Raw genomic sequence first — 21,277 nt, forward strand, 5'->3', positions numbered from 1 at the left:
CTAAGTCGGGGGAGATGGCGAGGCTAACTCGGAAGCCTGACCAAGCGGAGGTTGTCATTTCCCCCGCAATGTGGCCAGTGATAAATTCTCCGTGATAGAGCAAGTGGCACAAATGCAAACGCTGGCAGAGGTGCCTTGTCCAGGGACCCAGGGTGGGGAGACAAGGTGGGGGTGGGCAACGGGACCATAGGGGAGGAGGCGAGATTGGGGGAAGGCGAGAACCGAATTGGAGGGGTTAGAAAGAGAATGGAACTTATGAGACCAGCAGTAAGTGTCTGGGAAAGGCAGTTGATGATCCATGTGGAAGGAATACAAAGAGGGAGTGGGAGGCAGAAGGAAGACCACAGTGTTACTTCCATTTGTCACCACTCCCCATGCTTTCCTTAGGGGTTTCTCTGTCGGGTGGGAGGTTCTACACAGCACTGATGCTGCACACAAATGGGTTAAGTGCAAACACTATGGAGCATGTGTCCTGAGCACCTTATACAAATTACCTCTTCTAATCCTCACAGCAATCCAATGAGGTTTACTGGCCAACAGGCTAGAAATGTTAATTGGATATGATCGCACGTCTAATAGTGGTGGAGTCTGGATTCAAGAACCCCCTACCTAAATCCACAGGTGACACAAGATTACATCTTGGGGTCTTCTCCTACCTATCTCTCCTTATGAAAATCCCACCATCCGGCCACACGGCCTCCTCGCACGGGCTCAAACTGCCCCTAAGAGCCCAAGGGCATTTGCCTCTTCTGCCCCCACGATGGGATGCAGTGTCCTCCTCTGGTGGGAGCTCCTTTCCTGCCAGCATCTCGCCAAGGGCAGGGCCTGCAGCCCCTTGGGGCTCAATGTCAGTGAGTGAACAGCCAGGAAAACACAGAGGCCTGCCGACCATGACCTTAGTTCAGACCAGGTCCCAGAGCGTGCCTGGGGTCTACACCACAACCCAAACAAAGCCCTTCCCTGAACGCATTGGTCCCCAAGTGCAGAGAGAGGCAAAGGATTCCATCTCCCCACTCTCGGCAGTGCTTGTCTTTCACCATTGTCAGCTAAATTGCACAACTTAAAAGTTGAGAGTTATGTTTTATTCAGCAGACATTCTTAGGACTTCAAGCCCGGGAGAGAGCCTCTCAGATAACACTGAGAAAACGGTTCCCAAGGGGAAGAGGGGCAGTCAGGATATATAGGAGTTTTTGCAATAACACCAGGTAGTTGGAACAAAAGATAACTGTCAATAAAAGAAAACCAGATAACTCAAGTTAAGGAATTTAGCACTTTTCTATGTATGGGAAGATGCAAGAGTCTGGACTCACTTAAACCATTCTTTCACATGCACCTCAGCTATCTAGGGCCAGAATCCTCTGTTTTCTCATTCAGTTTCCTCAAGCTGCACTGTGGGAAGTGGCTGCTAGATGGTGGGCATCCCTTGTTCCCTTCTTGAGTTCCCTCAGGGCTCATCATTGGGGGTGACTGTAACGTGGTGGCTAGATCCCTAGTTTACTGATATGGCAGGCAATATTTTCTTACCATTAAGTAATTCATCCATTAAATCAACATGACTTTATCGAGTGCCTACCACGTGCCAGGGACTGTGCAAGGGGAGAAGGATTCAGAGGTAAACACCACTTGCTCTTACAGACGAGAAGGACTGAGCAAGGTGGGAAATAAAAAAGGAAAACAAAAACAAAAAGCCCAAAACCCTCAGACCTCCCCAACATGGCAGCCTTGGAGGCTGATTCTGACCTCCTCATCATGGCCCGCCCATACGGCGGTTCAGACCTTCTCAACATGGCGATTAAGAATTACCTTCTCAACATGGCGCGGGCCCCGCCTGCTCCGTCGCGGGCCCCGCCTGCTCCGCCGCGGCCGTCGGCGGGAACAGTTCCGGGTCCGGTGTGCGCCGGGGGCAGGCGGGGGTTGGCGTCCTGGCCATGGCCGGCCTCTCGGACCTGGAGCTGCGGCGGGAGCTGCAGGCCCTGGGCTTCCAGCCAGGACCCATCACCGACACCACCCGGAACGTCTACCGCAACAAGCTGCGCCGCCTGCGGGGCGAGGTCCGGCAGCGCGGCGAGGAGCGGCTGCGGGAGGAGGCCCGGGCAAGGGGCGAGGAGCGGCTGCGGGAGGAGGCCCGGGCAAGGGGCGAGGAGCGGCTGCGGGAGGAGGCCCGGGCAAGGGGCGAGGAGCGGCTGCGGGAGGAGGCCCGGCTGCGCGAGGAGGCTCCGCTTCGCGCCCGGCCCGCCGCGTCCTCCCTGCGGTCGGAGCCCTGGCTCTCCCCGCCGGCCTCGGGCCCGGCCTACGCGACCTCTGGGGCCTACGGCGACATCGGGGCCTCCGCCGCTTCCTGGTCCAGGAGCCGCGGCCTCGCCTACCCCCCCCGCCCCGCGCAGCTCAGACGCCGCGCCTCGGTCCGGGGCAGCTCCGAGGAGGACGAGGACTGCCGGCCACTCGACAGGGCCGTGCCGGGCCCCGGCCACGGAGTCCGTCGGTGGTGGGCCTCGTCCCCAGCCCCGGTGCGGCCGTCCTCCGCCCTCCTCGGTCCCGACCCGCGCCCGGGCCTGCGGGCGACGAGAGCGGGCCAGGCGGGCGCGGCGCGGGCCCGGCCCGAGGTGGGGCGGCGGCTGGAGCGCTACCTCTCCCGGCTCCTGCTCTGGGCCAGCCTGGGGCTGCTGCTCGTCTTCCTGGGCATCCTCTGGGTGAAGATGGGCAAGCCCTCGGCGCCGCAGGAGGCGGAGGACAACAGTACGTCCCGGGCCGGCGCAGGGGAGGGCCTTGAGCGCGCGTGTGTCCACCAGGATAATCCGCCCCCCACACCCCTCCGCCCCGGTCCTCTCAGCACCAGGCTGAACACTCCCGGGCCTTGTCAGATGTCTCTGGCCATCTTCTTCCTTCCAAACTTTGACTTTTCTTCCTCCAGTTATGGGAGGAGAGGGCTGGGATTCCTGCATCTGCAATAATTTCTGTCTTCATTTTGTCCTATTCTCATTTTCTGCCCTAGCCCTCCCTACTAATCTCCCTTTCAACCACGTGCTGGAAGCAATCTTTCTGTGGTCACTTTTATTCTCCCTCTCCAGAGAAGGCCCTCTGACACACCCCTCTAAAGGTCTACCCCCATTGCTTTTGAGTTCTTTCTTCTCTTTTGATTTCTTGCTCTTTCACACATTAGTGCCCGTTTGAAGGCACCCCAGGTATCACGGCTCACAGATAGGCTCTGGTTGGGGTCCCAACTTCGCAGCACCAAAAAGGCCACATACTCCATTTCTTTGGACCACAGGACCCTCATTTGTCAAAGGATTATACTAGCCCTGCCTCTGAGACAGGTGTGGAAGAGCCTTTTAAATAGTTTAAACTGATGTAAATGATGGCATTTATCACTGCAGCACTTTCTTGGGGTGTGTGAAAAGAGAGGGTCCCGTGACTCAAGGATGTTCTCAGCCATGCTTCTGTCCACAGATAGTTCCGTGATAAGACATACCAACAAGAAGTCTGCAGGATACAGTGTGTTAACGAATAGTTAAGCGTTCGTGTTTCCTAAAAGGAAAATTTGCTTCTTCCATAATTCTGGGTTCTAGGCTAATAGGAAACAGCACAAAGACCATTTCTTTATAAATTTAAGTATAAAATGACTGTAGTTCACTGACTTTTAATATTCTTTGCAAAGAATGATTGTGATTAATACTATTCCCAGCCTCTAGCCCAGGCCAGGTCTTTCCACACCTAGCAGGAACAGCCAAAATGCAGGGAAAGGCTAAATTATGTCTTAGCTGTTGCAGCAGATGGATATTTGGGTGTATAAACAAGTCTGTGGGCACGAGGATCCCAGGCTCGTGCACACACCCAAATAATTTCTTGACTATGAGAGCAGTTTAATCCACCTGCTAGAGAAATTAAGTAGTCCCAGGAGTGTCATGGTACCATACTGGTACTAACTATAACTGTTTACATTGGTGACATCAAAAAACGGTATACTGTTGTATTCACTGCTGAGATGCTTTAAGACAATAGCTCCTGGATAGATACTGGGATTTACCTGGAATTCCCCTCCCATGATAGTATTAATCCCTGTTTAACATAACGTGTACAATTTATAAAACCATCATATGTGTTGTCTTGTTTGAGACTAAGTCTGAGTTAAGCAAGGAAGGCTTCAGTGACACCATGTTATGATGAAGAAACAGGTTCAGAGTGGTTAAGTGAATAGCTATCTACTATCCTGAGGCTAATCATTTTCCCCCGGGATTAGAACACAGCTGTACTAATCCCTAATCCAAGACCGAGAATCCCTTACGTTTTTTACTGTCCGCATTTTTTAAATGCCTCATTTAGATGACATCTTTCTAATCCCCCCCCCTTATGTTGGTAATGTTTTACTTACCCTGAATTTTGAGAGTGATCCCTTTTTGTACCCTTTCCCACAACCCGCACTTTTAATTTCCTCTGTTTCTTTTCTTGGTCTCAGTGAAATTATTGCCAGTGGACTGTGAGACAGAAACAGATGAGGTGAGTTTGAGTTTCTCTAGCTTTTGTTCTTCCTCCCAAGGATGTTGGCCTCTATCAGGAGGTAAACTTGCCCACAAAAAGATGATAATAGGATCGCTGTCAGGAGTGCTTCCTGTAATGTATCAGAGTCATGTAGTGTTCCCTGATGTATGTGTTAGACTCAACTGTGGCAGTGAAGGAGTACTTGAAACAGAGAGAATTGACCTTCCAAGATGCAACCCCCGGCTTGTTACGGGAACTCTCGCATCAATCGCAGCATTAAGGACTTTAATCTTCTGCCTAAGTCGATCTGGGGGGATGCAGTAGGTTGTGGTCGAGGGACCTCACAAGCTCCCCTCGCTTCAGGAGGAAGGGCTGGCAGCTTTTTAAGCATCAGGAGGCCAGGTTCTCAATTCCACATTCTCCAGTTGTACGTCTGTGGCTCTGAAAATGCTGTTCTGATTTGAAAGGTCATCAGGGAGTTGTTTTAAACACATCTGAAGTGGAGTTAGCCCTCTTAGTCTATAGATTTGTTTTATGAAGCTTTAATGTTCCCTACAAATAATACTTGGGGAAGGTGAGCAGCCCCATCCATTTACGAGTCATGAAAGCAGCATTACCGAGGAGCTGGGGTGCTCCGGTACAGGTGGTAGTCTGGGGAAGATACCAGGCAGTACATTTTCAGGTCATAAATCCTGCCAGGAGGAGCCTCGTGCTGCCAGAGGGCATGCCTTAGTAGTCTAATTATTAAGTGTGCAACGCCTGGCCTCCCTGAGCCCTGAGTGCGCATCTCTGGCAGCCTGGGGGCTGGGAAAGTAACCACCCACGGTCATTTCCAGGCCCCTGCGTTGACTCTCTTACCTGTGTTAACGAAGGGGCATCCTGACGCAGACAACTGGTTTTATTTCCCTTTGGCTTCTGCTGTGTCATATTTGGGGGGTGTTTTTATTACACGTATTTATTGCTTTCATCCACCAGATGTCTTTGCTTCCCTATTGTTTTGTAAAAACAGACTCATAATAATTATAATCTGCCTTCTATCATAAAAACTGCAGTTGATGATTGAAGGAAGTGGCCCAGAAAATGGCCAGAAGGGGAAACTAGAATTTTGAAGACTGAAAACAAAAACAGGGACCAAAAATACTTTTTCTGTAAGACTTCTCTGGTGATGTTAGTTTCATTTGTCTTTTATTTAGAAACGGGTTCCCTGGTTTCTGTCTCTTGGTCCTTCACACCTCTGAGTGTATCAGGCCCAAGACGGAATGACATATGAGATAAGCTCCGGGGTGCTCCTCTGCGCTGGACGCACCCGGCCCCACCTGAGTGAGCCAGTCGGGCACCATCCAGGTCCTCGCTAAAGACTTGCTCAGCGAGCAGACAGGCAGGGCCTGCGCCACGACATCACAGGCTCCCTTCGGTTGCAGTGTTGGGCTCTGTTGAGCTGAGATTTTATGGGGTACCCTTGGCCTTCGTGGTGGGTGGACACAGGAACAGGCGGGTTGGGAGGTGCTTCTCAGCTTGGGTGAGTTTCTTGCTGGGTCTCGTTCCTTGTGTGGCTCAAGCTCACCCAGAACCCAGAGGGGCATTTGGGTTTCAGATACACGTATTCTTTCCCTTCTCAGCTGACTGTGACTCTGTTTTTCTTTCTGCCTTTGTCCTGCTGAAACCCTGGGGATGGGCTGGGAGTGGGTGTGTTGTCTTAATCAGGCTGTCTCGTTGTCTGGTACCTTCTGTCCTTTAGGTGATATCAGCCCTGCTTTGCCTAAATGTCTGTGAGTTTGGAACAGTATTAATTGCTACTGCTTTTTTTTTTTTTTCCTGGTTGCGACAATAATAGATATTTAGAAAATTTGAAAAATGTGACAAAAATCGCTGGTGATTCTGAGACCTAGAGATAATCACCATGAACGTTTTGGGAGCATTTCCTTCTCACCTTATCTCTCTGTGTATGTGTGTCTGTAGAATTGGGATCTCTATGTATTTAGTTACATTTGATACTTACTTATCAACTTTTCCCATATTGTTAAATAGCATTTAAAAAGTAGTTGGGGTTTCTCACTCTACTAGGAGGCACGTCAGTTGTTTCTGGACATTTATAGTCATGTGCATAAATCTTGGTCGCATCATTTCATACCTTGTAAAGGCATTAGGGTCCTTAGGCCATGTGAAGGGACAAATCTTGGCCTCTGAGACCGTTAGAAACCAAATTAGATCAGGGCAACAAACGAGCCCCGAGAAGGAAAACGACCTTGGTTCCTTCTGTAGCTGCAGAGCCGGGTCCAGAACCCAGACCTTCGACTTCAGTGCAGGTCTCTGCCCAGTGACAACCCAGAAGAGGCCTGGAATTCGAGGGGTGGGGGCTTGGAGTCAACAGGCCACACTCCAAGTGGCTCCACCATCTACTATGAACTGTGGGTTCTTGGTGGCCCACTTAAGGTCTTAAACCTTGGACCCCTCACCTGAGAAATTGGGGTACAGTGAGGAGTGCAGCGAGGACACCGTGCTCCCTCACATGTAGACCACTCAGCATGGCACCCGGTCTGTCGTCCACTCTCAAGGAAGAGCGGTCTTTTTTAAATGTCCCAAATCCAGTGAGTCTAGCAAAATGGTGTCCCCACTGTTACATGTGCTGAAGGAGTACATGTGCAGATATTCTGATTTTCTCAGACAGGTGACATTTATTTTCTCCCTACAGTTGCAAGATTGCTCGAAATTTTCCATTTCCAGGGAAACGCAGTCTAAGATTAAACATTTGCATCAGATAATCCACAAAGTAGACCATCCACGGCAGGTTGTAGACACTTGGCTCTCCAGAAACGGACAGGAGTGGCCCACGGAGGAGACCAGACTGCGCCGTGCAGCGTTTGCGCTTCCCTCTGAGGAGGCTGGGCTCCTGCATTTCCCCACAACCACACCGCCCCTGCTCCACGGCCCCACCAACGGCCTTTATTCCAACGGGGACCACGGGGCAGAGGCCCAGGAGCCTCCAGGATGGTGGACCCTTAGTTACTGTGTCTGCTGTCCATCTGCCTCTGCTTTTATGGTGTTCTTTTCAGTCAGTTAACCCAGTATTTATCGGCCCTATCCCTGGGCCCACCCCTTTGCAGAATTTGTTGTCATTGTTTTAAAGTATGAGGTGTACCTTGCTGTTGAGTCCTTGACGGTAAAATCAGACAGACAGGCCCCCCTCACCCACCCCTCCTTGCTGACCGCTTGTCCCGTGCCCTTCCAGTTCTGTCAGGCCAAGCAGAAGGCGGCCTTGCTGGAGGTGCTGCACGAGCTGTACAACTTCCTGGCCATCCAAGCGGGTGAGTAGGTCTCCCGAGGCCCAAGACTCCCCATGAGCGGGTTGTGGGCTGAGATGCCGTGTCATCTCCCAGAAGACACGCTCAGAAGCCCAGTCTCCCCTTCCCCGCCTCCCCACAGACGCATCTTGTTTAAGCCTTGCATCTGGGCAAAACGCATAGGTTCCTGAAGGATCCCAGGGGTCCTGGCACGTGCATAGGCCTTTTAGCAGATGTGCCCCCTTCTCTGGGATGCCCCCCACCTAATGTTCTGGGGGTCCGTGTTGCACTGGAAGGGCCCAGCCCTCAGGTATTCTCAGAGTCTGGGTCCCCCAACCTGGAGGGCCTCCCTGTACCAGGTGGTCGGCCCAGCTCGGTGCAGAGGCCTCTGCAGGTGGAGCGGTCTGAGCGGTGGGCCAAGCACCTTCAGGCCTGGCCCGCCCTCCTGGGCCCTAATGTCCCATGTCCCCATCTGGCTGTGGGACACCGGACAAGTCCCTGACATCTCAGGGCCTCAGTCTCCCCATCTGACTGAATGATCTTGGGTCTGTCTTTTCTTAACCAAATGAAAGCCAAGTGCTGTTCTCTAGATGCCCCCCTGAAATCTCCTCCATCCAGAAGCCTCCCCCACTGTTTTCTTTGGTAAACATGTTCCTTGAGGCCAGAGATGGCACCTGCATTATACTGTGTCCTGCCCGACACCTGGCATCCAGGAGGCTCTCCAAATCACAGATGACGTGGGTGACAGCTCAGGGCTTGTGCCTGTGTTAAGTGTACTCGACTCGAGAACCAGACGTCAGTCTGTGGGAGGTTCAAGGGGCGCCTCTCACCTGTAGGGCCAACCCTTGTCTAAGGCTGTCGCCGGGAAGTCAAGTTTGGGTGGACTTGTACTGGGCCCTCAGTCCTCAGGGCCAGTCTTGTGGGCCTCAGCTCTGCCGCCTCCTCCCTCCTGACTGCTGGGAGACTGGGGTGGTCAGGGAGGCTTCTGTGAGCTCCTCGGAGGAGAGGTAGGAGTTGGGGCTCAGAGCATCACGGTCATCTGTGGCCCAGGTGCTTGGCATATAAATTCTGGCCTGAGGGGGTGTTTGAAACCTTTGTGACTCAGTTGTGGTCCAAGGTCCAGCAACATCAGTGTCAGCTGAGAGCTTACTGGAAATGCAGAATCTTAGTCCCATCTCAAACCTATTGAATCAAAGTCTGAATTTTACTAAGTCCCCCAGGATATAAAGTCGAGAAGCTCTGCTCTTAAACCATGGATCCTAGTAGACAGTTCTCCTCCATCCCACCCTCCTTGTGTGGTCCTGGCTCATGCCATCAAGGGGCCTAGTACCCACCGTCTTCCCACAAGCCAGGCAGGGGCAGCCCTGAGGGTATGCGTCTCAGTGAGACAGGCCGCAGGGCCGTGCAGGCTCTGTACTCAGCCATACTCCCTCCCCCCACCTCCTGCTGGAGGTCAGCTATGGACAGGGCACTGGCTGGCCTTTGCAGGACACAAGGCGACTCAGCCCAGAATCTTGCCCACAGGCTGCCTGTGGTCTAGTAGAAGAGATAGGCTACCTACCCCCTTGACCACTGAGTGGTATAAAATGCCATTGGATGAGAACCAAGAGGCCAGAACTTCTGGGAGGCACAATGCCTTTTAGCTAGAGTAGTCAGGAAAGCGTCACAGGGGAGGTGGCATCTGTGCCAGGCCTTGAAGCCCGGGTGGGATTAGTTACGTACTTGTGGGGGAAAGGTGGGGCCAGAGAGGCAGGAAATTATAGGGTCAGAGATGGAAGCAGCTTCACGAGGAAGGAGAAACAGAGGGAATGGAGTTTGGAAAGGCCAGTTGAGTCCCACCCTGGCTGGCCATGGTTGCCAGGCCACTGGGAGTCCCTTCTGAAGGCAGTGAGGGCCGGGAAGGCTTTCGAGCAGGGGAGTGATGGACGGAGAGCCAGGTGCCAGGGAGGCAAATGTGGCAGCAGTTTGAGTGGAGCGGTGTCAATTTAAGCAGAATCGTTTTAAAGCTTTGTTGAGCAAACATGGATGAGAAAGGGGAGAGGAGGAAACCAGGAGACCTTGGCAGTGGTCCTGGAAGGCCTAAGCAGGGCAGGGTGATCTGGGTGGGGCAGGAGCACGGGAGAAGCCAGCTGATTCTCAGGGGACCCAGAAGGACGAGATCAACTTTGAAATAGGAGGATTTGGCTGTGTTAGGGGGTGAGGGGCAGGCTTCAGTTCATTCTCAAGATTTTTTTAATATTATCTTCAGCCACTCCCTCCCCAGCACACGCACAGACTGGCCATCGCAGCCCCCAGGCTGTGCCAGGTCAAGGGCAGTCAGGCCGTGTATGGGGGTGAAGGATCTTGTACGGCCCCAGCCCTGCACTGTCCCTGCTTCCAAGGGGTCTAGTGGTGAAGCAGCACCTGGTGGGGGAGCCACCATGGGTAATCAAGAGCCGAGGGCTGTGGCAGGGCCCCAAGTCCAGCCGATTTGGCTAAACAAGAGGCCCCTAGGGATGGGGGCTTTTCAGAGGGACTGGGCCTTGGGCCAGGCCTGGGAGCCTGGGCAGGACTAAGGGGGAGGCTCCCAGCTCCATCCTAGGTGGGAGCCAGCCACCCAGGGTGCTCAGAAGAGAGCTTTGGAGCACCATATCGGGGCCCCAGCACACAGACACCCCTTCTTCCACGGAGCATTTTGGACATCCCTCCCTAGGGCCCCTCAAAACCTGGCATTCTAGGTCACCTGCCTGTGTCATGGGTCAAAATCCCTGCAATGCAACAGCCTCCCTGCCTTTCTTTTTTCCCAGACTGCGTTTATTTATAGTGCCATCCCAGTGCCTTCCGAAGCTGCCTGTCTGATCCTTTTAGGGATCAGCTGCAAACAGACCTTGGTATTGGGCAGCTTTTTAGTCATTTAATGCAAATCGCTGCACTGCTTTGCAGGTCAGGTTTTAATGATCTGGAATCGATCCAAGCTAAGTGGCTTTTGATCTTGCTGCAGAGTGAAGATGCCCCACAGAAGCTGGAGCCGCCGGGCCACATGTTCCACATCAGAGCTGATGGCTTGATTTTTTGCTGCAGTTTTTAGTTGGTTTCAGGGTAAATCTTTTTCACCTCTTCTTTGTACTTGAATGTGTGTTTTTTCCCTCCTAGGTAATTTTGAATGTGGAAATCCAGAGAAGCTAAAAAGCAAATGCATTCCTGTAATGGAAGCCCAGGAATATATAGCAGTAAGTAGGCTGCAGTGCGCTCCGTTCCCGGGAGGTCCTGGTGCTTTTGTATTGATCCCTCAAGCCCTGCGGGGTTTTTTTTCCCTTTTTGTTTTGTGTTTGCTTTCCCTTTTTTTAAAAAAAAAAAATTGTTTTAACTCAGTTGAGTGTTAGGCTACCTTAAATTAAGGCAATGATGGGGTGACTGGGCCCAAGGTGAGCGGTGAGCCAGAACCAGGCCTGCCGCAGCTCGTTCCTGACCTGCTGCTCCCTGACCAGCGGTGTGGGCTGCTGCCGCTGCCCCTTCTTTAAGTGGCCCTGTGACTTGCCCTTCCTTTGACTCATTTTTCCCCCCTTCTCAGCAGCCTTAAGATATTTAACCTGTCATTCTCTCCCCTCAGGACTACCGTCTGGGTTGCTCTGAGTCCATTTGATTTTCGGTGTGGCCTCAGGATGACAGAATTACAGATTTTTGGAACTGGCAGAAACCTAAGGGGTCACCTCGTCCAATTTTCATTTCACAGATGAGGAACCTGGGGCCTAGAGAGGGGAGGGACTTGCCCAAGGCCACACAGCCGGGACTGGCTGCAGGGCCCCCACCCCGACACTCTTTCATCTCACTGCAGATGAGCTGCCAGCTCTCTGGCCTGGTGCTTCAGTCCTTGAGAAAATTACATGCTTCTGCTGTCTCAGACCTGCATTGTTTTCCTGTGTGTGTTTCCGCATCACCTCCTCTGGTTATAGCCTCTTCCCTGGTATCATCAGCTACAGACTTCCTTCCTGCCAGCTTGCTGGGCATTTAGCAGAACAGGGCTTTGGGGCAGGCGGAGGACATGGAGAGGGCTTCCTTAATCTAGCAGCAGAATAACATCGCTCCAACTGCTCCGCCCAGATGGAGGACTAATCTCCTGCCCCCTCCCACAGAATGTGACCGGCAGCTCCTCCGCCAAGTTTGAAGCGGCACTGACCTGGATACTGAACAGTAACAAGGACGTGGGCATCTGGTGAGTGTGGGCGGGGCGTCCGGAAGCACCTGAGGCCCTGTCATCGCCCATCAAGGTGTCTCAGGCCGGGAGGTAGAGGGCAGGTCTCCCAGCCAAGTCATCTTGGGCCAGGTCTGAAGCCGGGCAGCGGAAGGAGAGGCATTAGGAATGCAGTGTAAGGAGCAGTTTCAAAATGAGACAAAAATCCAGGTGTCAGGGTGATCGCCTGGCAGTCCAGCTAAACCTGTTTCAGGTAACTCAGTCTGTGCCCCCTTCCTTCACGGGCCCCGCACAGTTTGCTGGAGATGGCATTTTTTTGCACTTCCTTTCCTTGGTGCTAGTTTTCATTTGTAGATGAAATGATTCTGAATGTTGGTTTCACTCAGTATGGAAATTGCAAAAGGAAAGACTGGGTTTTATTCCAGCTGGGCAGTTCCACCTGTTTCTGTCTCTGGTGAGCACAGTTAGCAGAGACAGCGTGCCCTTCACCTTCCTGAAAGGTCCTATCTGGCTGCTCGGCCCAGGGGCGGGTGGGCACCAGCCACTGCCTGATACCGGAGTCCCCTGCTGGAGAGACACTCGCTTCATCGCCCCCTCCCACCCTTCAGGGTTTGTCGGGGTCTCTGTTCCGGTTACAGCTGCTGATGTTAAAGCACACTCTAGGGTTTTGTTCTCTTCCTCTCTATCTGCCCAAATTACTGATTCCATCAGCAGTGCATCCAGCAGAAGCCCCTCAGGCAGCTCAGCCTAAAACTTGATGACTGTATGCGTGGCACGATTCAAATTCTTTGGCTTAAAAAAAAAAAAGAAGCTTCCCTGAGTGGCTGAGCGATTTTCCTGTGTGTTGGAAAGGCAGAAAACACGGATTTTATCCTTGGCAGCGTGCACTGAAGCTGCTAACGCAGAGGAATGATGACGCTGCCTTTTCCCATTGAGGAGGGTGGCCTGTGGGGAGCTGAGCCTGGCTCCCACGACCAGTGTTAGAAGTGGGTCGTGAGACTTTGCTGTACAGCAGAAATTAACACAACGTTGTAAATCAACTATACTTCAATTTTAAAAAAAAAAAGTGGGTCATGAGAAATCCGGACAGTTTGGGCACCAGCCACTCGGCTGTGCAATCCAGACCAGGAGCTTGTTGCCTCGCCGGCAGAAGGCGGAGTGTCGGCAGCGTCCCCGCGCTTCCTGACACCTCCTCTCTGGGGCTGGGGTCTGGCCTCCAGGAGCCTGGCGGTGTTCGTGCTCCTGAGTCTCACGGCACCCCATGGTCTCTGCACGTAAACAGCTTATGTGCCTCCTCATCACCGAGGAAAGGCACCCCCTCCCAGACTCTGTTTCCATTCTTGCCGTGCTGCACAAAGCCGGTGATTCCGTAAACATTTCCATTTCTCTGTGCTGGGAGGGGGGCATCCAGTTTACACTTTAATCTTCCGCCCAACAGAGGGAGGCGTCACTTCAGCGGCAGGGGTTCAAGCCTGCTGCCGTCTTTAAAGTTTTATTCTTTCTAAGTAGCTAACGTGGGAAATTTCTGGAAAGAGTGCAACCAGGATAGCGAGTCCTTTTCATAAGCAAGTGGAGACCTCAGAGCCCCGCCTTCCTCCTCCTCCTGCTGATAGTGAGGCTTATACGGCGGCTCCTCAGAGCTGTTGAACGTGTCTGCAGCCCTGCGTCCTGTTTCAGGTTGAAAGGGGAAGACCCGTCCGAGCTGGTGACCACGGTGGACAAGGTGGTCTGCCTGGAGTCCGCCCGACCCCGCATGGGTGTCGGCTGCCGCCTGAGCCGCGCCCTGCTCACGGCCGTCACCAATGTGCTCATTTTCTTCTGGTGTAAGTCCCATCACTGTGTCACCCTGCCCCTCCCACTGCGCCTCCCGGGAGCCCAGCTCAGCAACACCCTGGGCATGGGTGATGCGGTCTCTCGGAGTTCGTTTCTGTCTAGTGAACCTGAGGTCTGTCTAACGAAACTGAGGAGATGAACCAGTCAGCCTCTGCCCCGGGTCGTCTTTCCCTTTGGAGACTGGGTGGCTGGAGCAGGAAGATAACTAGAAGACATCCTGGATTTGGGGCCGGGGGTCACCAGCATCCCCGAGAGGGTGCTGGCTTGGGCTGGAGGTGGGCATTGTCCTTTCCGGCACCCCAGACCGCAGGCCGCTCCAAGGGGGAGACCCAGCAGGAGCTTGGCCTAATTTTACTCCCTGAACAATGTAAGCACCTCCTCAGGAGCTACAGACGCCCAGTGAAAGCAGGCAGGCCCAGGGTGCTGAGCGGCAAAGCAGAGTCTTCCGACATGAGGGGCTGCCTTTGAGCAGAGGCCTCGGGGTGTCTCTGAAGGCCAAAGGCCGTGACACAGAAACCACCAGCTCTGCAGAGAGAGCTGGGTTACAAATCACAGGCCGTCTGGGCGTGCACACGGCTCCCTCTCCCACGCCGGCAGGCACAGACATCATTATCGGCAGCAGCATCTGGAATACAAAGGCCCCGGCATGTATATATGTATGAAACGCCGTGTTCTGGTTCACAAGGGAGGAGATGAAAGCCCAGAATGAGGTTGGGAGGAGCCGAGATCCAGACGGCTCGGGAGGCCTCTGTGGTGACAGCCAGTGGGAGGAAGATAATCACTTAATAGCCTGTCCTCCCTCTGCATTTCCCAGTCCTTCGTTTCCTGCTTGCTAGCCCTGGGTCTGACACACAGTAGGTACTCAAACCCCCTCAGCCTCCAGCGCAGTGACCTGCCCTGGTGAGACAGCCAGTGGGCGCCTGGCCGGGGAAGGTGGTGTGCACGATTAACAGTGCTGTGTTCCCTCCCAGGCTTGGCCTTTCTGTGGGGGCTCCTGATCCTCCTGAAATACCGGTGGCGGAAGTTGGAAGAGGAAGAGCAGGCCATGTATGAGATGGTGAAGAAGATTATAGGTGTGTGGCCCCCAGTGAAAGGGCTGCTGGCTCCTGCTAGAGCGTCCTCACCCTAAACAGTGCCCTCTGTCCTGCAGATGTGGTCCAGGACCACTACGTGGACTGGGAGCAGGACATGGAGCGCTACCCATACGTGGGCATCCTACACGTGCGTGACACCCTGATCCCGCCACAGAGCCGGTGAGACCCGGGTCGGACCCCACTGAGTGCCGCGGAAGGAGGCCCAGAGCCTCGAGTCAGTCATGTGGGGAGGGGGGGCAGTTCAGCCCCAGGATAGCGGGAGGTGGGGCGCCATCCACACCTCTTGCCATCAGCTTATTGAGGCAGAGTGCAGACAAGAGGTACAGAAGCACGGTCCCGCTCCTCTGTAGAGATGGCGCTTTGGGGTGCTTTGGGGAGCAACCCTAGGACCCGACCCCTCCCCTCCCCGCGGGGCTTTGCAGGGAAGGACCTGATGGGTTTCCATGAATGGAAGTCCAGGCACAGAACATTAAGGGCTCTGATTCCATTGCTCTGTGATTCTCATGGTCCTGCTCTCTGGATGTTGTTGGCTGGCTGGTGTTCCTGGTGGTCACAGGATGGTGGCCAGCAGCTAGCCGGAGCAACACCTGCCTTGCAACAACCAGCAGGGGAGAGATGGGCTACCTGTTGCTCTCATGAGCAAGGGAAAACATTCCCAGAAGCCACCGGGGACACACCTCTTTGAGGCTCCACTGGCCAGAATTGGTTACTTGTCTATTCTTGAATCAGTCACTGGCAAGGAGGAAGAGATTGTTTTTCAAACATTTTTAACCATGGTGTACAGTCAGAAACACATCTAAAGTATCACGGTCTAGTTTCCATGCACAAAGGCACACTCACGTAGTTGGAAACATGGTTTCACAGCAGTGAATGGGGTCAGCTTCCCGGGTGCATGGCTCATGGGAGGGGTTGGCAGGCCGTTTTCATGCACGACTCCAGGACCACCTTCCAAATGGGCTGCGGATGCTGGGTAGATCCCTGACAAAACCAGGAGTAGGGTAGAGTCGGGGGACAGAGTCCCAGGAGGCAGCCAGCAGGGCCCACTGCGGGGTCACCTCAGACTTTGCCACAGTCTCTGGCCAGATGCCACCCTCTCCGGATGGTGCTAAGCGCTCACCCTTGCTGGGTGCTCGCTGTGAGCTGGGCACTGCTCCGAGCCCTGCACAGGTGCAGCTCACTCACTCCACCCTCAGCATGGCCCTTGGAGGGAGTACATTGAGGACACCACTTTACAGATGAGGACACTGAGGCACAGGGAGGTTAAGACCCTGCTCAGAGACCCAGGGCTGGTGCCACTTCTGTGTTCCCAGTGCCAGGCTCTGTGGTCGAGGTCACCCTGTTCTGTCAACCCAAGAGAAGCTGGAAGAGTAGAGCATTTAAGGGCCCCTTTTAAACGTGAAAATGCTTAATAACTCTCATGCCCACCCCACCCCTGGGACAATGGCAGGCAGGAAGCTTAGAGCAGACCAACCACGGTGTGGGGCTTGTGCTAGCTGTTGGTCCCCAGCGTGAGTCTGGCACACAGCCCTCCAGCTCTCAGGGGAGGCCACTGGTAGATCCAGACTCCCCCCTAATTCCTGGACCCGCCAGAATTCATCATCATGTGACCATGGGTAACGCCCTGTTTGAGCTGTAACACAGATAATCCCACTGCCTTGCAGAGGGCTGTGTTGAAGAGAGGACATCATTCATTCATTTTCTCAACAAATGTTTATTGAGCACCTACTGCATGCCACACTCTACTGGGTCATGCGGAGACAGGGAGAGGAAGAAGCAAAAATCCCTGCCCTGCTGGAGCATTGGTTCTGGGGAGAAAGAAGACAAGATGCATAAGGAAGATGTGTTGCCACTAGGTAGTGGCAGGTCTTAAGGAAAGGGGAGCAGGGTGTCAGAGAGGTGGCCTCCCACCTCACCGAGGCAGCACGGAGCACTTGAGCCCTCATCAAAGGGCAGCACGCATGGTCATTTTAATAAGAGCAGGAAGTGGCACTGCAGCTTATCGGGGGCTTGAGCCACCACACCTCGGCTTCTGTGCATCAGCAGAGACTGCAGGTGGGCAGCTGCCCCACAGGGTCTGGACCCCTGTCCGTGAACCCAGGAGGCTCAGCCACCCGGTCAGTGTAGCCAAGCTCTCGACTCATAAGGACCCATCAGCTCCTTTGGGCCCTGCGTGGGCATACTGCCCTGTGGGTGAGGGCCCGCTTGTGGGAGGTTGGGGGAGATCTGAAGAGCTTGTCCAGGGAGGCACACGGGGGCGGCTTGTAATCACCTGGTAACGGGCGGCCTGGGAAGGGGGCTGGGGATGAGGCCGCGGCCCCCACACAGTGCCAATGCCCCCCCTCAGGGACCCGGTGTGAGGGGCTCAGCCCCCAGGACCTGTGTGGCCAGGGCCAGACCAGCCGGGTGGGGGCTGCTGAACAGCCGTGGGGTTTGGTTGGCAGCAGGACCTCACCGCCCGGGGAAGAAAGCCCCACCACCCCACTCTGCCTCCTGACACATGGGCCACCCTGGGAGTTTCCCTCCATTTGCGCACTCCCGGCGGAACCCCCTGCTTCCACACGTACCCATGTTCGCTCTGCACGTGTGGGCGCTGGGGAGTGGTCTGCAGTCAGACAGGAGGCCGGGGCTCACCGAAGTGTAGGTGTCAAAGCAGCCCTCCCCCACTGCCCTGGAATCTTGCTGTCTAGTTTGGAGGGGGAACGAGGAAATGGGGGGCTGTCCGAGGGGGTGCAAGGCCCCAGGGATCCGGCAGAGCAGGAACTCTGGTGTCTGCGAAGGGGCCCTACCTGGTGGCTCAGGTTCCAAAAGCAGCCCCAGCGTCTTGGCCTCCCCGGTTGGATGCCTAGTTCATCCCCATCCCCTGAAGTGCTGTGGAGTCTGGACTCAACAGCCCAGTGGCCACTCTGATTAGCCCACGTGAGGCATTAAAATGCAGCCTGCACTGGAGAGGGGTGCCGCCCGGCTGGGCTGTAGCAGTAATGGGTCCCAGCAAGAGTCTTCCCACTTGGACACCTGCGGGGGGGGGGGGCTCCAGCCCCTTTCAGCTCACTTTAATTGAACGCTTTTGGAGCAGAGAATGTTGAGGAATCATTTCTCGGGGGCCCAAGAAATTTCTCTCCTCTGCAGGAGTCCAGTTAGTACCTGACCGCTCTTCTTCCCGCAGATAAATTCTGTGTGGGATCTTGGAGCTTTGTGCCCCCTTTTGTACAGAGGGCATCCAGAGACCAGCCTGCCTCTCTCGGCAGCGCTGGGCACAGCGGCCAAGGGCGCCGCCTGCCTGCTGAGCCTGCACCCCCATCCCTCGTTGCAGGAGACGCATGAAGCGGGTCTGGGACCGGGCCGTGGAGTTCCTGGCCTCCAACGAATCCCGGATCCAGACAGAGTCCCACCGCGTGGCCGGAGAAGACATGCTGGTGTGGAGATGGACTAAGCCCTCTTCCTTCTCTGACTCAGAGCGATAAACCCTGGGCGGGGCCTGTTCCCAATCAGCCTGTCCCCGGCCAGTCCCCTCCAGGGGCGTGAGAGGGCCACCATCCTGCTGGTGCTGAGTTCACACTTGCCTTGACTATCACCCTCCTCCTGACCCTGGTTCCAAAGGTGTCTCTGTGAGACTCTTCAGAGATGAGCTTTCAGAAGGAAAGCGTGGGCTTCCTCGAAAGGCCAGGGGAGATGGCCAGGTGGGCAGCTGCCCTCTGCGTTGGTCCGATCCTCTCTGCCCCATTTTGCTGGCAGAAAGGGGAGAAGGGTTTTTCATGGAAAGATAAAAGCTCAGCAGCCATGAGCCCCTGCAGAGCAAGTGTGCAGCTGGGTGTGTGGAGCACGCGGCAGGGAGGTGGGCCCCGCGCCCGTGGGAGGTGGGTCGGGGTGGTGGCTGGGACGGCAGGGGTTGGGGAGCAGCTTGGTCATGTGCCTTCGGGGGGTGTTACGTGGGAGCTCAAGGGTGAGGGGAGAAAGCCTGTCCTCTAGCTGGATTGGGCCTCTTACCCCGGAGGGGTAAGGTGCTAGAAATTAGAACAAGTATTGTAGGAGAACTGTCTAGACACGCGGCCCCGGACATACGGGGCCTCAGGTCGGGAGGAATGAGCAGCTAGGGTTGCCCCAGGAGGAGCCTGGAGTCGGCGACGATGCGCCCCCCAGAGCGGAGAGGAGGGTCGAGCCGCCACCAGCCCCCATCTGGGCGGCCCCACCGGAGGCGACCTCCCCAGTCCAGGCCTGCAGACACGGCGCATCACCGGATCGCGCTCCAGGACCTGGGGATCCTCGCACTTCCTATGGGCGAAGATTGCCTCGTTTACGGCGACCACGCCTCCCCACCCCACGCACTTTGGCGAGAACTTCAGCCAGTGGTTTCAGTATGCTGGGTGCGGCCGCATCTCCTCCCTCTGCCGGCCACCGGGAGCGACCCCGCTGCGCGGACCTTCGCCCGCCCGCCCGCCAGAGCCTCCCCAACAGGCGGAGCGACCTCCGGAAACCTACGCGGGGACCTTATTAAGGGCCGGGAGCCTCTCCATTAGAGCAGCATCTCCACAAGTTCTCGTCCGCGACGGGCGGGAGAGGGGGCGAGCCGAGGAGACGGAACAGCTGCCTCCAAAAGGCATGAAGCACCTCTCTCTGGTCTTATTGGTATTTTTTTGTTTCCTTAATAAAGCGCCAGTCTCTCTCATTTGAGCAATACTCTCTCTCATTTCCTCTGATGTCTGGGTGATCGGCGGGGCCGGAATCCGAGCGCCGGCGCCGTGGCAACGCAACAGTCTCATAATCAGGCTCCAGCCAGAAGAAGAAACTGCAACAGGCTTCACTGTCAGGGCTGAAACTGTTGGATAAATAAACTATTTATTAAAAATGGATGTGTTTCTCGTCCGTGGTTCTTTTCCTCTTCCCTCAAAGCAATGTGTAAGGAGAGGCAACTTCCTGAGTCATTAAGCGCTGGCCCGGGAGAGGTCAGCTGGAAGAGAAGGTGGGAGCGGCCTCCCTGTGACGGGTTCTCGGGCAAACCACATACCTCGGAGCCTTGGTTTCCACGTTTATAACACGGTGTGACGACCTCCCCTGCAGGGTGAACTCGCAAGATGCACGCCTGGTTCCTGTGGGTGGCAAGGAGTGGGGGCTGATAGAGCCTCTTTCCTCCCGCCCCATTTCTGCCTTCCTCGAGGCCCCAGGGGCTCCTGGAGGTGCTCGGCACCAGCCCTGGGAGGGGGAGGAAGGAAGAGGCGGGTGAGGTTGGACGAGGCCTCTCGGCAGCTGACGGTGTCTCCCGGGAGGCAGGAGGTTGACGTCGATGGCAGACTTGTCTCCTCTGGGCCGGTCACTGGGGAGAACAGCACAGTCCGGGGGACACGTGGGGGTCCCCCACCTGCAGTGGAGGCAGCGGTTTGCTGGGAGTGCTTTGGGGGTCCTGCCGCTCTCCACCAGCACTGCCTCTACCCTGGGGGCACAGCGGGCGAGCTGCTGGCATTGGGGGTCCGCACCCCTTGCGGCGGGGCCTTCGTTTTCTCAGCCTGGGAGGAAGGCTGCTCCACCACCCTGCCGGCCCGTCCACACAGGTCCTACTGGTACGTGAGCGCCATCCTGCTGTCCTCCCATTAGCTGGAAACTCGGTGGGTAAATTGATAGTCAAGGACCCAGAAACACAACTCAGAAAAAAATGAGCCCATCTTTCCTTTTTCTGGTTTTCAGTACAGGATTGCGCGCTGCCGTGTTTCATTTTAAGCTGAGAAGGGAGTTAACGCAAGGCTCTATTTCTGTGATGCTGTTTGGACAGCAGGAGGGAGATCAAAATAAAGAAATAACAAAAGGCCCCCAATGTCCAGCCTCTTCCTTTATGGTAGAGAGCGCCTGGCACAAAAGCCCCGAGTGAGGCGTCTCAGCCCAACTCTGCACCCTTTCTCAGCTTTGAAGGGCCAAGCCCCCTTTTCAGCGACTCTGATTTCAGAAGGAACAGCGTGGGGTGGTGGGATTTGCCCGAGGAAGGGGTCTGAGGGCATCATTGGGTGGGGGCCTCTGTTGAGAAGTTTCTGCTGCTCCGCCCAGTCCCTTCCAAGGCTCCGCAAGCTGCAGCCCTGTCTTCCTCGGTGACAAACGGCCCTCTCGGACTCGGGGGGCACCAATAAAGAAGCTTGAGGGCTGAGGGAGGGAGAGGTAGACCCCAACATCTTGCCCGTGGACGTCCACCCAGGAGCTCCAGGCCACCTTCCGGAGTCTCTGCTTGGGAAAAAGGTAAACGCTGCCATTTGTCACTGACTTATCATAAGAACTGCTGTAGCAGCTGTTCCCCCTTAATTAATATACCGTTGACTTTGAGCCTCAAAAAAAAAAAAACCTTTCGTTGAGGCAGGTGTGTGGACTCAAATCCATTATCCTGTCAGCCGCCCCCAAAAGGAGGGATCAGGGGAGCAGTTATGCAGGAAGTCAACCCAACTGCT

The 21,277-nt window shown here is 55.0% G+C and overlaps 1 protein-coding gene across 5 annotated transcripts; it reads left to right on the plus strand.

Moving 5' to 3' along the window:
- Nucleotides 1-1,836: 1,836 nt before the first annotated feature.
- LEMD2 (LEM domain nuclear envelope protein 2) lies at nucleotides 1,837-19,700 on the plus strand. 5 transcript variants are annotated; one of them, XM_067753310.1, is made up of 9 exons: nucleotides 1,837-2,736; nucleotides 4,454-4,494; nucleotides 7,706-7,781; nucleotides 10,890-10,966; nucleotides 11,870-11,949; nucleotides 13,606-13,751; nucleotides 14,733-14,834; nucleotides 14,895-15,014; nucleotides 18,166-18,304. In XM_067753310.1, the coding sequence occupies exons 1-8, from the start codon at nucleotides 1,929-1,931 to the stop codon at nucleotides 14,996-14,998; spliced, it is 1,434 nt and encodes a 477-aa protein (XP_067609411.1). In that variant the 5' UTR covers nucleotides 1,837-1,928; the 3' UTR covers nucleotides 14,999-15,014; nucleotides 18,166-18,304. The 5 variants fall into 5 exon arrangements, with proteins under 5 accessions (XP_067609411.1, XP_067609412.1, XP_067609410.1 ...); XM_067753311.1 differs by lacking the exon at nucleotides 18,166-18,304 and adding an exon at nucleotides 18,019-18,159; XM_067753309.1 differs by lacking the exon at nucleotides 18,166-18,304 and adding an exon at nucleotides 18,019-18,159 and having other exon boundaries at nucleotides 1,838-2,736; nucleotides 14,912-15,014.
- The last annotated feature ends 1,577 nt before the right edge of the window (nucleotides 19,701-21,277 follow it).

Source organism: Pseudorca crassidens, chromosome 10 (assembly GCF_039906515.1).
Source record: "Pseudorca crassidens isolate mPseCra1 chromosome 10, mPseCra1.hap1, whole genome shotgun sequence".
Taxonomy (NCBI): Eukaryota; Metazoa; Chordata; class Mammalia; order Artiodactyla; family Delphinidae; genus Pseudorca; species Pseudorca crassidens.